This window comes from Egretta garzetta, unplaced genomic scaffold, assembly GCF_000687185.1.
Source record: "Egretta garzetta isolate BGI_Z169 unplaced genomic scaffold, ASM68718v1 scaffold229, whole genome shotgun sequence".
Taxonomy (NCBI): domain Eukaryota; kingdom Metazoa; phylum Chordata; class Aves; order Pelecaniformes; family Ardeidae; genus Egretta; species Egretta garzetta.
Window position 1 is genome coordinate 867342 of NW_009270000.1, and position 15456 is coordinate 882797.

Genomic DNA, 15456 nt, shown 5'->3' on the forward strand with positions numbered 1-15456 from the left:
AAAAGGTCTGATTAAGTTAAAAGCTTTTAAAGTTACTTACAGGAGAGGAGTTTGGCATGGGCTATAGGGCCCTGCAGGATTCAGCCACTGGAGAAAAGCTGTTTCACCACAGTTTGTCCATTTCCCAAACCAAAACTGAGATCAGCCCACATAATTTACATGAGTAATGGCTGGATTTTAAATGAGAAAAGACTCATGTTTTGGGCCAGAAGCACAGCTGGTACAACCCTAAGGATCTAGTTCATAGCAGTAATATTTTTCTGCAGTTTTAAGCCAGAGCTCCTGCAAGTTTCAGTATGACGGCTCTTAGCTTTAGACCCAAGACATAACGGAGTGCTGGGAACAATTAACTGCACTTTTCCCAAAAATACCACAGTTTAAGACTCCCGTGGCAGAGAGATGATCATAGTTTAAATGTTGGGCTTTGTGCTGAATGCTAAGCTGTGATTTTTCTATTCTTGTTTATGCAGTCATATAGAATCAGTGAGAAAAGGGTGCATATTTGCGTATAAAATAAGTAATCATTGTTGCTAAGAGTGGTGTTTATATAACATTTATGTGTCTGCCATTTAAATAATGCGGTATTTAGGGCTGTTAGTTGAGGAATGAGGAATATTTCACTTTTTACAAATTGCAATAGCACAAGCATCTCAACAGCCTTGCAACATTACTGTCTTTATGCACAGTCACACGAAGGGAGATTTGCATATCGTAGTTGTGTGTCTTTGTGGGTGGATTTGTCTTCTGCACTTCCCATCCTTGGAATATAAATGCTCGGGACTTTATGAAGCAAAGGTAACTTGAGATGTAACTTTTCTCTATTGGCAATCCAAAGTGCCCACAGGCAAGACCAAAAATTTTAAAGCGCATAAGGATTAGGGTCAATTTTCTCAGTGCGGGTATATTAAATTAGGGAGAGTTAGCTGGTTAGCCAGGCATGATAACGAAGGCCCTGATTTTCAGATGTGCTAACCACCCTGAATTTCTTTTTCAGAGTCTAAGTCTCCTTGGCTACATCTATTCTGCCGCACCAAAATTTGGACTTCAATTTGCTGAACTGTGTCTCGAAGTGCTGGTTTCTACACCATCTGAAGGAAAGGGCCAGTTCCTCCCTTCTTCCTGGGTTTTTCTAGTTGTCAGCCTGCTAGCTTGCTTGGGACATCAGCCAGAGCTTGAACACTCATGTAGGCAGTGTGGACGATCCGGTATTCTGGCTCAAGCCCAAGTCTGACCCCAGAGCTAAAAAGTACTGATGGGTTGTACAGGGTTGTCTTCTGGAGCTGTCTGTCCTGGCCCTAGCAGAAGTTGAAGGTGCGTCACCTCAAATTGCTTGAAGGGTTGGTGCCCCACGTAGAGCACAAGTGAGAGCCCAAGGTCTGGCTCAGCCTCACTGGCGAGCAGAGGAGACCACATTCGCGGCCATTGGGTGTGATTGAGGGAGCAAGCAGTAGAAAACACGAAGTACTAAGTATGTACATGTGAGCATAAAATGTGGTAGCTGGTCAGATAGCAGGGCTGTGTGTGTTTGAGAAAGATGACTGACCTGGAAAATTTGTTTGTGGCTAATATAATAACCTGTTTTCATAAGACAGGGATATTTTTCCCCTTCTTGTTTGTGAGCTGTGCTTTGTTTGCATTTGTTTTCAATTATATTGTTTGTAATTGTTGCATTTTTCTGAAAAATTATAACTTTGGCACATACAGTTGAAAACTCGTTTTCATCTGTGTCAGAGGCATTCACTCAAGACAATTAGAAGTGATGTGTTTGCTTTTTAATAAGAAATTAGCTGCCACAGGAAATTATCTTGGTAAAAAAAACAGTGAAGTCTGCCTTTGCTATGATATATTTTAGAAACGCCTTGGCTTTTTCCAAACTGCAAAAACTACGCCTGTCATTTCAAAACACTCTGGGAAAAGGCAGCTGAATCCCATGTCTAATTGTGAAATGATAGGAACAGTTTCATGCATTTGGGGGAATGTAAAATATTTCTATTATTGTTTCTTCCCTTTCTCCTGAACCCTGTCACCTCTGTCTCTCCTTTTGCCCTCACTACTCAAAGCAATATTTGGAGCCATTTATCAGGAATACACATAAAGAAGCTTTCCCACAGAGCTTCATCAGAAATAGATATTGATTCGAGGCCAGGGGAAACAGGCTTTTTCAAGAAAAGGCTTAGCAGGAGAACTAGAGCATTTGATACAGGATCGTGGAGAAAAATGCTGGACCATCACCATAGGGGCTGTCAGCTGAGGAGGGAGCAGAACAGTGTGGGGACAGCACAAAACAATCAAAGTAGCAAAAAAATTAGCCTAAATATAAGGGTAAATACCTGGCACTCTTGGACTGGATAGAGTCCAAAGGGAAATTTTGGTATCTGAAGACAAGAGACTGGACAAAGGACTGGAAATGCTTCCAGGGAGATGGATGCATGTCTGTCAGCTCAAATACCACGAGCAGAGACAGAGGATTAGTCATGAGCTACTAAGTTCCACATGGTGATCCCAGGAGGCTGCAGCACTGACACTCCCCATTATGAATCTCCTATGAAGAAGCAAGGTACCTAAGAAAGATATTTAGCACACAGAAAAAGAGATGGGAGACCCAACTTCCATGCGTCTCCATACCATGTCTTTCCTGGTTGTCTTATTTGCTCAGATGCTGAGTTTCCTCTGGAGACGCTTAATTCCAGGGAGGCATCTCAATTATGTAGATGAGCAAATCACAGCTGTTTCTCAAACCAGATGTTAGAAACTGCCTCCGGCAAGCTTCTCCCAGGAGCTGAGTCGCCTGTGGTCTGCTACACAGGCAGCCTCCTCGGGCCTCCTCCCCATCCCACCAGACCTGAAAGCCAGGCCCCTGCACTCCACGGTGCCACTCCACCAGGCTGGTCGTTATTATAGGACAGATGAGCCTCAGTCTGACAGTTCAGAGCTGTGGTTGAAAGAGAATTAGATTATTGTGGAGCTATGTGTCTTTTCAGATGAATAAGTAATGTTTTCATTGCAGACGAGGATGCTCAGGCAATACATTAAGCTATCAGAGCTGTCTTCGCTTCCAGTTTCTGGGTCCAGGCTGTGCTGTTTCCTGACTGACATTAGATATCGGTGTGCATCAGCTAGCCGTCCCCCCTGTCCACCCAACCCTGACATGCCTGCACAACCTACACAGCCTACACAACCAGGGGACTAGCACCTAGGGTACGTGCATAGGTGCAAGCTAAAACACGTACGGGGAAGCATGGCGTAATGCATCCCGGCATGATACTCGCCACAAAAACTCTCACTAATTGGGTGATGAGCCCAAAGGAGGCAAGGAACAGCTGTAGAAGCTGCACAGCAACTTATCTGCAGTCTGAGTTTAAGAGCCATAGCTCCAGGGGGAACTGTTGTTCTGCTGGCCACTGTTCTGAATTACCAAATAAAAGGGCTCCTGCCCTCTCCTGCCTCAGTGACCTTCCTCCATCAAGGGCTTAATTGTCTCCTTAGCTGCCACTGACTGAAGGAGGAGGATATAGCGGAGAAAGGGTCTTAAGGAACCTGGTGGAAAACAAAGTATCTGGCCAGTACATTGGATTCAGTAGATCAAAGGGGTTTGAATTCTTAGATGTCTTGTGTGCATCTGACCTGGACTCGTATTTAGAGTTTAGGTTTCTTTTCTTCAAGATGAAGCAACATTTAATTAAGATTTACTATACAGAGTTGCAACGTATAGTTTCCCAATAGTAATGCAGATCCTTCCATTAAATGACATTATAAAGAGTGAGTGACACACGTTCTTTTACCTAATAAATGCATAAAATAATATTTCTGTCACACCCCCCAACAAAGGAATTTGACACTGAATCGCCTCCTGGTATTACGTGGGTTGGGTATTTTCACTACATCTGAGGAAACAAACCAGACAAGGGTCACTTATTCTCCAAGGTATACTTCAAAATGTTTGTTTGGCACCTTTGAACTATTTATTTCATTTCACTGCCATTACAGAAAAATAGGGTTTCATACTTAATAAACGTCAGCAAGAAGCTTTCTATTCTTGTTTAAACAGAAGTAAACTTGAAGACCTTATCAAAACAAGTAGGTTAAGCTTGACTAATCAGCCTGAACTCATTCTATTAATAGCAAAGATGGCATCATTATTCCATTAAGCTTTGTCTGGAATATTGGGGCAGGTACATATATCCATACAAAAGAGGTTAAACCAGGTGAACCTTTCCAAAATGAAAATAGAATGATTGTCATTTATTCCACATTTCTTCAGTCTGGCTGAACAAAACAGGACACACAAAATGGAGGCTTTTTCAGAAGACTTTGTCATTTAGCTTTCTGCAAGAGGACAGTTGCTTTGTTATAGTTTGGTTAGGTGGAGCCTGAAGTGATGTTGTCATTCTCATGGAAAACGACCATATCTGTAGCTGAACTATGTGCGTTGCTCATCTTATATAAAGTACTTACCAGACAAATTATGTCTTAGCTGGGACATTAAACACAATCTGATGAAATGAAGATAATTGGGAAACAAAGATGCGCTTTTGATTTCTGTCAGTCTCATGGTAGAAGAATAAAAATCAAAAGAGAGGTAAAGTCAGGCTTTATATTTTCAGATTAATCAAATGCAAATTTATCAGTCACATCCAAAATATGATTGATTACATGGGAACTCACATTCTGTCGCTATTCTCCATTTCCTTCATCCATAACATGAATCACTTAATCCAACAGTGCCTCATGTAAAGAAGCTAAGTCAGCACTAGGGCATCCGCTGACAGCATTTGGGTTTAGTTTTCTTTTTGGTGACAGATTCCTCTCCAGCTCTAACCGATAAGTGTCTTCCGTGGCTCCAAGAGGGAGTGGAACTTTAGATATTTCGGTGCATAGCTTCTCTAAGTGATCATCCACAGTACTGAAAAACCCAGGCGCTTACTCATGAAAACTCTTCCCCAGCACCAGTTTCTCCCTGTCAGCTCTCCCAGGAAAATGTTTCCATCTCTGAACCTTTAGCCCAACAAACAAAAACATAACAAAACCTTCACCTAAGAGAAAAGGCCTGAGACTGACGTTTAGGCATTGCTTTTAGCCACCAGTTGGGGCAACAAACTGCAACTGAGAGCTGCTATCTATATACTGCTGAAACCATAAAGATAAGCAGCTAGGACAAGCATCCCAAGGTCCCACGTATCTGGGGTTTAGGTAAGAGCTGCGTAAGCCACCCACAGTGCAGGGGCATCAGAGAAAAGCCTGTATTTTAGCCTGCATACCTCCAAAAGATTAATGCTGTCACTGAAACATTTTCTCATGTTAGGAGGTGGATGCATCAAATGGACAAAAGATCCCCATCTCCCCAGCAACTCTCATAATGTTGTGGAGCTATAGGAAAGTTAGATCTTACAGTTTCAATAAAATAATATGATAAAATTCGCCACAGTCCTCTGTTGCCATCTCTTGGCATCTAGACTTTCCCTTTAGTAGTGTAATCATTTATTGCAATGGTTTCTTACAGGTGTAGATTTCCATGTCTTGAGACTTTGAGGAGATCAGATGCATCATCACATAACGTACAGGAATATTAATGAGAAAAAAATAGACTACAATTCCCCATCTGACTGAAATGTTTATGTTAAAAGAGCTGCATGTGCAAGGGCACAGTGGATTAATAAGAGAGGTGCTATCACATAAGTGAGTAGAAGGGGCTCCCTACAGGTCACTGTGTTAACAAAGGATTTACCACAGCTGAAACCACAGCTAACCTCTGTTCTTGCTACTCGTGACAAGTATTGTAGCGCCTCAGTAAGTCAGGCTTCCCCTTCTCACATACGCAAATGGATTTAGGATTTTTTTGGTCACTGAAGAAGCATACACGCTCACATGTAATTCAGAATGGAACGGCTACCAAAGAAATCATAGTAAACGAGTCATCCTCTGTGACGTGTAGCAGCATTAGAAAATAGCGGTTGTTTTAATTGTTGGATTGTGTCCAAAAGCCACTTCCAGTTTACCTGAAGAATGGAAGTGGTTCTAGGAAGGAAAGAAATGTACTTCATTTTGCAACATGTTCAGAGGTATGAACATGCTCAGACAAAGTACTCTCTTAGATGTTTTCAGTGTTCAGGCATAAAAATAAAGTGTTTCCATTTTAAAAGGTTTCATGCTTTTATACTCACAATTGCTGATAGCTACTGTATTTGCTCCTTCCTTAAATTTTGTATGGGGAAGTTGTCTTCCCATTCCCTTCAGCTAAAGGAAGAGCTTCCTTCCTGTTCTAGCTTCAGAGCTAATGCATGATATTTCTTTTTTTTTGTTCAGAGAAATTAGTTTAGAGACATTTTGACAGAAAGTTATTTGACAAAATGCTTTTACTTGTACCCGAAGGCCATGAGCAACCAACATGCATTTATCTTCAATACCAGGAGAATCTGCACATATATAACCCCATCAGAAGGATGTTCTTCTGGCAATCCAGCAAACATTAGGACTGGGATAGTCATATAAAGTGCCTTCATGCATCTTGACTTGTAACTGTTGCCAGAGCAGGGAGCAGTTCAGAGAATAAAACCTTATAATCTACTGATTTCAACACTGGCTAATATTAAAGAGAAATGTCTATCAACAGTCTTCCAAGTGGGAGCAGACGAGCAGTTGCATTCACTCTATTATGTGCACTTAAAGTGGTGGCTCTTTGCGCACACAAAAAAAAAACCCCAACATATAAACTTTACTCAACTGATGTTTGTAATGTTTGCTTGCAATGAAATAGCATTTGCTAAGCACAAGCCTTGGTGTTTGGACTTACTGCAAAAATAGAAGAGGTGTTTTTCATGTCATGGAGAAAACAGAAAAATTAAACTTTGTCAACAACTCACAATATTTATCCGTATCATGTGAAATGTCCACTTAAGTGTGGACATTTGCCAGAAATACCAAGTCTATATCCTTAGCACATAATTTTTCTATTTCTAACTTTCCAGCTGGGCCCTCTAAGGTCTTACTCTTCCATTTCTTATTCCTTGTGTTCCAAGCAGTCAAGAAACTGATGGTAAAATGAAAGAGATTTACTGACAGACAGCTCCCATTTTGTGATTATACGAAAGCCCTATTTGCATATGCAACTGGAAGCAATTGTATTAGGAATCCAGTTATGTGGCTGTGTTTGCCCAGGCAGATTTTGCAAGATCTCCTTGTAGCCTTGCCAATCAAAAGTTTTCCTCAAATGTTCACTGTAAATCATCTTGCAGTTTCACTGCAGGATGACTCACTCCCTCACTGAGAGCTGCAGCTAACCCCTCCAAGCCAAAGGAGGCTGTGCTGATCATGTCTGTACGGCAAAGCCCTTATGAAATGCTTTAAGTCAAGGTGGCAGCATGGCATTGAATGATATTGGGCTGCAATCGTGATATTACCCACTGGGTGAGAGACCGTGCTATGCTCCCACCCGTAAAGGAGCAGTCTGTCTTCACGAGGGATGAGGAGCTTTGACCAAACGCCATTATAAAGGTAAACCTACCCTCCTCACCTAGCTCTTCTGGTTCTTTCACTGAACAAGGGTTTTTTTTCACCATCCTGCCTCTAAATGCTTTCACACTGATGCTAGCACACTGCAATGGCTGCATATTGCTGATATGATCACAAGGTAGGTGTTGTCTATTCCGCTAAAGCACTTGGTATACAGTGTACTATGTTGCATTCTGGTTTTATTTAATCCTACACAAGCAAAACACCAAGCACAACAAATACCTGAGTAAGGACTAGAGGAATTTAGCCCACCACTAAGTACCTATTAAAAGTAAATGCCTCTTCCTAGCTGATAACATACCAAGCCTAAACTCAAGAAATACAAAGGCATTCACTGGGTAGTCTGGTTTCTTGTTAGCTCTTCTTCAAATTACCCAGATTATTTGCAGAGCCCTGGCTGGCTCTGCTTTGCCTGGAGTATTGGCCGTAATACAGCAATAACTGCTTAGCATACCCAAATTGTACTTAATTTTAGCTTCTTCCAGGTTAGTCAGGACAGGAAAACTTACACTGCTTAACACACCAGAAATAAAGGTATTTCTGCTAATTGTCACATTTTCCATAACTCCAAGTTTAAGGCCACCTGCTTCACTGCTTTCTTCATGATATTTTCCAAATGTGCTTGCTTTCTGTTTGGAGGGGATACGTTTTGGCTGAAAGCTTTTGAGCTGCTTTTCCAAAAAGCAAGATCTGCCTTTCCATTTTTTCAGTGTGTATCTCTTCAACTAGAGCAACCTCGCAGGGAAGTCATAAGGGAGATTAATCCTAATGCCTCTGTAACCAGTTGTACAAAAGGAAGTATTTCAAGGCAGAAAGCACCTATTCTCCAGGTTCAGGCTTGGATTTCGATATATTGAGCAGAGAACATTATCAGTCCACTGTATGGAGAATCTCCTGCTGGGGGGTTCTGTGAAAATCATCTGAAACCATAGGGTTGCACAAAAGTAGCCCTGCTATCAAAGGGCTGGTGTTTGCAGGGGGGTGGCTCACTTGCTGACAGATGACCCACCTTCTCTGGGGAAATAGCCCTCCTGCTCACTGAAGGGTCCTTGAAAAATCAGAGGTTCTACCTTCAGCCCTTGGATGGATTGGGTGATTCTTCCACCAAGGAAAGCAAAGGCAGTCGCCCAGGCAAGCCCTGGGGAAGAAAACATGGTCTGCAGAGTATGTCCTATGGGAGCACCTGATCCCAAGCCGTGGCCTCACAAAAAACCCTGAGATGCTGCTCTTCGGTTTAGTCACAGACTAAATGGTGTTATTTCTGGATAACTTTGATTCCCTTTTTTTTTCAGTCTCTGTCTGAGAATTTTGTGGAATTTTGCTAGTTCCTTGTTATCCACCGAACATACGTCAAACCTGCTTGGTGTCTGTTAGCTTTTTATTCTGTACAGGCAGACGGAAGCGAGCAAGATTGCTTTGCAGCAAGCCCTTGCAAAAACAGGCGCTATGATGTCAAAAGAAACATTAAATCTCTGGCATAACAAAAGAAAATCAAAGTGACTTATAAAAAAAAGTTAAAGCGGTGTTATTTTCCCAACACGCACACTCCACAGTATTGTAGAAAATTCCTTAAGCGACAGAAATGGAAAGAGAAACAAAGTTTAACATTTCAGTGTCTTACTCAGCAAAGTTTTCTGAGGAAAACAGATCAGCTGAAATAGTACACTTTGTTAGTTTTTCCATATTCTTTATTCAAATAAAGATATGTGAGCTACATATGTTCCTGTTTAATTTGAAGATTTTATTCTAAATGCCTTTGATGTACATTAACTTGATATTTTTATTTATTAGTTATTGAAAAGAGTGACACACGGGGATAATGCTGAATGTGTGGTAAGTCCGTGCAGTATTTCAGTGGTAGAGATTTAATCAGAAAAGCAAGATTTGTAGAGGGAGGAAATATCTTTTATTAGCCTAGCTGCCACAGTTGGGGAAAAAGGGCACGAATCTAAAAGCTTTGCCCATTTTTCCAATTAAGTCATCCAATCTAATAAAAAATGGTACCTTTCTCGTACCCTTAAGCCACAAAAGCTGCAGCAACACCAGTGTGACGATACAAAAGATTAATCGTTCCTGCAGACATGGCCACGAAGCTTTGTAACCTCATTGTCTGCATCTTCCCCTTCCGCCCAGAATATAAAATATGGCTATTGCGCTCACAGCTGGTGACTCGGTTAGGAAAGGAGAGGCTGGAGTTGATGCATTTCATGAGGGAAATGGGCTTAGGCAGGTAAGAGTGGCTGGTCTCAGCCGCAGGTAGCGGGTGGGCAGATGGTGTGTGCGGGACAGCTGTAGCATAGCACAGCACATACGACCGGGAGCAAACTCTCCATTTCAAGTCCTGAGTGCCCACAACAAAACAAAAATAAAGCCCCGCTCTGTGATCCTTGTTTAAGTATTGCCCAGGCTCGTGAAAAGGCACAGGATTGAGTTTGAGTGACAAGTTGAGCCTCCTCTTAGGGCAAAGGTTTGAAATTCCTTTACCTAATGAGTAATTGTATCATACCACCCCTGCTGAGCTGCTAATAGCAAATGAGAGACATTTTGGGACAGAAGGAAACTAGGAGTCCTTTCTAATTAAGTGTGGCCCTTTCTGAGTCTCTAGATAAATTCCACCATCCTTTTTAGCCCATACTTGCATACCACACCTTTTTCTTCCTTTGCTGTTTTTCCTGCATGCTCTATCCACTGCTCTGCAGGCAGAAAATTCCACTTGAATTCCTTTTGTGTCTGGTCATTCCATAGATTAAATCAGAGCCCCTTGGTTTATTATTAGGAATGCAATCATCTCTGCTATCAACATGCCTCTGGACCCTTCCTATTTCTATTTCCACTCTTAAGGTTCCTTCGAGTCTTTTATTTTATAAAGTCAAAAGCCCTGTTTCCTTAATCTTCTTAAACTATGGTCTGTGAATTTATGCATCATCTGGTTTATCTCCAGCACTTTGTCTGCGCCAAGAAACATACAGAATGTCACGAAGCGTGCTCGGTTCTGCTCTCGATATATCACCTCTTCTCTCAGACTTCAGCTAGATGTGGGCAAGGTGGCACTGAGCCCAGGAGCCCCCACTATGGCTCAGGTGCCCTGTAAGGGCTGGAAGAGGCTCACCACAGGCTTGCACCCCATAGCCTCTCTGCCTCTTGGTGAATCGTCCCATTTCTTCTTTGTGTCTTCGTGAACATGCCGTCCTGCCCCATGCCTTCAGTTCCTCTCGTGCTTCCCCATGCTTCCCACCACTGCAATACGGATAACCCCTCCACTGTCCTTCAGTGCCCCTAAATCTTTTGGGCAGTCACAAGCTGTGGCTGGCTCGGACGTGCCTGCAAGCCAGCTGGCCAGCCAACATGCAAGCGGGGACGGGTCAGGTGGCCACTTTCGGACTGAACAAAGGCTGAGCTCTGTCTGCATTCCCTTGAGGAACAGATGCTCCTCTGGCTCTTGTTTCTCTACACAGACAAATGGTTCAATGAAACATTTGGGAACTGAACAACTTTGAGCCCTGTGCCTTTCTGCTGAATCTGACTGAAACTGGTGAGCTGCATTACAAAATTCTTAAGAAAAGAGTGATAGAAGGCACGCACATCGTTGTACGAGCAGGCTGCAAAAATTATGCAGGAATCATTTTCTTAAGAAATAAGGCTGAAAAACCTAATAGCTTGGGTGGAGAATGACATCAGGGAAGCTGGATTTGGCTTCCTGATTCTGAGAATCAGCCTGCGCCTTGCCATAAATAATGCTGCTGACAGGCAGTTTTAAATTGCACAACAAATGGACCAGGGCAGGGCTACTCGATGGAGCAGAGCAAAACACATCCCCTGTTCTTTCCTGCTTTTCTGCTCCTTGCTGCCAGATGCCTCCTCCTCCCCCTTCCCTTACACAACGAAGTGTAGAGAAGAGTATCTGCACTAGCAGGCTTCTCCTGTCCTGAAGGGAAAATATGTCCTGATGGACATGGTACCCCCAGGTCCCCTCGTGCAAAATATTTGTACAAGAGGATCTCAGGCAGGTTGCAGCGGTGCTGACCCCTGTCCCCTCATCTACAGCCAGTGCTGGTGCTGGTCTGGGTCTGGTTCTTGTGTGTGGTTTAGTTCTGGTGCACCTAAAGCTTCACGTGCTTGAGGTGGTGTAAATCCCTGTGGCTGACAACAGCTGCTTGCAAATTTTTAAAGGACAGATACTAAAGTAGTGAAGGCACAAACTGAATAAATGGGTAAGAACAGAAAGGGAGTGAGTATGCCTATGAAGCAAACTTCATAGCGTCTGGGCTCTTTGCAACAAGTTTAACAGAAACTAGCAGAAATTTTCTGAGGTCTTTGTTATATTCCATCTTCTTGGCACCTCCTCCATGGTGTGAAATGGAGCTGGTTTGGCACTGGAATTTTGTCACTCTTCAGATATTCTAATTATCTGCCCTAACAGGAGCCTGGTTTCCTAGTTCACTGTTTCTTTTTCCTCCCTTGAGACTATTTCTGGCATCTGTTTCCACATCATTATGTGAACACAGAGTGCAAAAATGTCTTTAATGTTTTAGCAAGACTCTACCTAGCTTATCAAGTAAGTACAAATCTATAAGAAAATCTACTGTCTTTTTCACTGACCCTTTTTGCATTTAGGATGAGCTTGAAAAACACTTTATAGCATGTATGGAAAACTTCTGATTTCCTCTCCCTTTTTTACCTCCTTACCTGACACACCTGATGTGAAGCATCGCTGGCTGATACTTCATTTATCTGCTCTCATCCATTTAGAGCGCAGTCCTTGCTGATGGTGATGGGTGTAGGAAGGGAGGGAATGCGGCACCTCACAGAATTCTTCTCTAAGAGGTGACCCAGAAATACTAAAGAGATCTTGAAGTCAGATTTTTGGTCTCAGGCAAATATTGACAAGAGCAAGTTGAAGTCATTAGGATATTGTAAATAGACTTCAAGGATGGCAAGGACTATTTTTAGTTAAGCTGAAAACTCGTGGCAGTTACCACAATACTGCTTACATTTGCAGCCTCTCATATTTAAAACATTTCCTTTGATGACCTTCCCCGTCAAACTTTGCTCCCGTGCAAGATTATCTACATCCCACAAGGGCCTGCACAGCTCCTCCCCAGCTCATACAGACATTTCATCCCACACCTTTAGCTGTTTCGTGCAAATATATGGTGCCAAGCAGAGGTGCTGAGGGCTTTGCAAGGCTGCCAAGCAAGAGGGAGGCCAGGAACATTCCCAAAAAGGAGGCAGGAGGAGCGGGGCTGGTGTGGGGAGCAGGGCAGTAGCAGAGCGGCTGCTCTGCAGTGCGTTTGTCCTCAGCTGTGCCCCAGGGGAGGGAGGCACCCAGGTCGCCGTCATTTTGTCCTGCAGATGCTCTGCCCCAGCAGCTCCCCGCTTTGCCACCCGCTGCTTTCCCTGGCACGGGCGAGGAGCTGCTCCGCCTCTGCTTTGCCCTCTCTCTGTCAGGTTACGCTAAACCAAAAGCCAGCCCCTCAATGTGTGCATAAAAGATGTCCAAACACCCATTTTTGAACTCCCAAGTGGGCTTTGTAATTTCTTCTGCCCCTGCCCTGCTTTAAAAGTATGTGCTGAACTACACCGCGTCCACAGAGAAACATGCCAATTTAGTAAAGAAGATAATTAAGATTTTATTGAAAGCATACATACGGAAGAATGTCTACTTAAAAACTGCCTCCCTGCACGTAAGTACAGGCTTGACCTTTTGCTTTTGGCTCAAGAAGAGGAGAACAACGCGGCAAGGATTGACAAGGAATGGCTAATAAGGAAGAGCATTTTCAAAGCAGAGTCGGAACTGCAGCACGCAGAAATACAGACGGTGTCATGAAGCAGATCGGAGCTGCGAACAGCCTGACTGCCTTTCCGCGTTCGGAAATTTCACTCCTGGCAGCTGCTACTAGCTGATTCCCCATTCTGCCCTGCCCAAGAGGTGGATATGTGGATATGTGTGCATATGTTGAAGTAAAAGGAAAAAAAAAATAAAGAATGGAAAATACTTTGATCGTAATGGGAAAATGTTCCTCTCCCAAGTTTTAAAATGGAAAAGTTGCTATTTGCTTTTTCCTCACAAAATAGAAAACCTTTAAAATGTAGATTCATGTAAAATAGGCCTCCAAAAAACCCTTTAAAGAACAAGTTAGTTAGTTCCGTGGCATCTCACCAGGCTGTGGAATTTATGAAAACCACATTCCTCGGATTCTAAAACACTGGCCATCCCTGCTGCTCTTTCAAATAATGTTGATTTTGCTGACTAGTCCCTCTGAGAGCCAGCACAGTTGTTTAATTGTAAGTAAATAATCTCGGAACAAATCCGTGTTTGACATACTGTCATACTAACATTTACTGTTTTGCAAAAGGGATTTACTTCAAGGATATTGAAAAATTCCATTGGTGTTTAAGAGGAGTAGCAACTGTGACCCTCTATAAATTAAAATGTTTGACCCTGCTATATGATCTGGATGAACCAAAGTATTTCACATGTTCAGATCAGTAAAGGCAGAAAACAAACCCTCCTTATGAAGGTGTGGTATTATGTTCACACAAACATCCGCAAGGGTTAACTATTTAAAGCAGAGAGTCTTCAGCTCACGTGTAGCCTTGATAGCTTCTTTGGGAATGTATAAGGCTGATTACAAAGGTCTACCCTTGCAGATCATATTGCCAGGAAAGGATGTGTGGGCCACATTCAGAGCCACTACCATAGCACTTAAGGAGGACATTGGTGCCACTGTGATGTCAAAGTTCAAGAGTGTCACAAGCACTTCAGACCACCTACAGCTTGAGGCTGCCAAATCCTAGCATCCTGTGTATTCAAGGGAAGAAGTTGTTACAAAGCCTAGGTTAAAAGCCTGGAGTGGACAGCCTGAGTGTGGCCCACTACTGCTCTTCTGAGATCCAGGCTGGGATCACACGGGGACTCAAGGTCCAGCAGCCCCACTACTCATGAACGTAATGCCATAGTAGTGGTGGCACCTAAGACAAGTGCCTGTAGCAAAGGGTTTGCTTAGCTATGTCACAACTCTCCTCTCTGTCAATATAAACCAGGACCTAGCAATATGGCATACCAGCAAGCTCTGAAGAACTCATCACTCTCTTGAATGAGGACACCATGGTGGCAACGTTAAGCACAGCAGCCTGCATGGCCCATGGTGCCTGGGAGCCCTAATGCTGCAGATCTCTGAGCCTTGCAGAGGACCTACTAATATCCAGGACAAGGCAGACGCTGTGGTGAATCTGAAGTGCAAGCTTACCTCCAGGGATTACAGACCCACGCACATACACTGAATATTGTGGCCAGTAATAGGAAGGGTGCTGGCCTGGAGAATGAGGGTGCCTGAATTCCCACCTTTCACTCTTTGAATGTATGTAAGAAGCTGCTTTGTGTGTTGGGTTTTTTTCCATCACCAGCACGAAGATACAGATCCATACCTTCCTTCGGGAAACTGACGTTTATGATGTCATCATCATAGCTGCTGTTTTCGTTTCCGTCGGCACTACTTCCCATAGTTCTTATTTAACATAGCCATGGAAAGAATACATCCTTTTCTAGCACGGCCGCTGTAACATCATGGTCACTGTACAACCTGCTTGAAAAGGGGTGCAGAGCTCATACGAGTTCCAGCGATGCGAAACATGCACCTGTGTGCAGAGTTACCCCAGCAAGATGCCCCATTAAACCAGTGCACCTTATTCAGGCACAGACCAAATCCTGAGCATAATGCAAAATTCCCAAAGATATGTGCTTTGGCTTGTTAGGTGTAGGCTGATGTTTGGGGTTTTTTAAGAAGAAAGCTTGCCAGGTTCTCTCAGCCTTAGTCCCAGTGCTGAATCCAATGTGCCTCGTGCCGTTAGGTGTAAGAAGGCAAAAAGGTGGCGGAACTTTGCTACCAACTTCAGGCCAAGAGCAGTTTAGGATACAAGTTTTCATATCATATTTTTACATGGCTG

General features: G+C 43.2%; 1 protein-coding gene across 1 annotated transcript in view; it reads right to left on the bottom strand.

Moving 5' to 3' along the window:
* The window catches only part of CLUL1 (clusterin like 1), a 35252-nt gene extending 20239 nt beyond the window's left edge, over positions 1-15013 (bottom strand). Inside the window, exon 1 of the mRNA XM_035903012.1 lies at positions 14938-15013. Coding sequence (XP_035758905.1) covers positions 14938-15013 — 76 coding nt within the window. The remainder of the gene's footprint in view (positions 1-14937) is intronic.
* Positions 15014-15456: the final 443 nt, after the last annotated feature.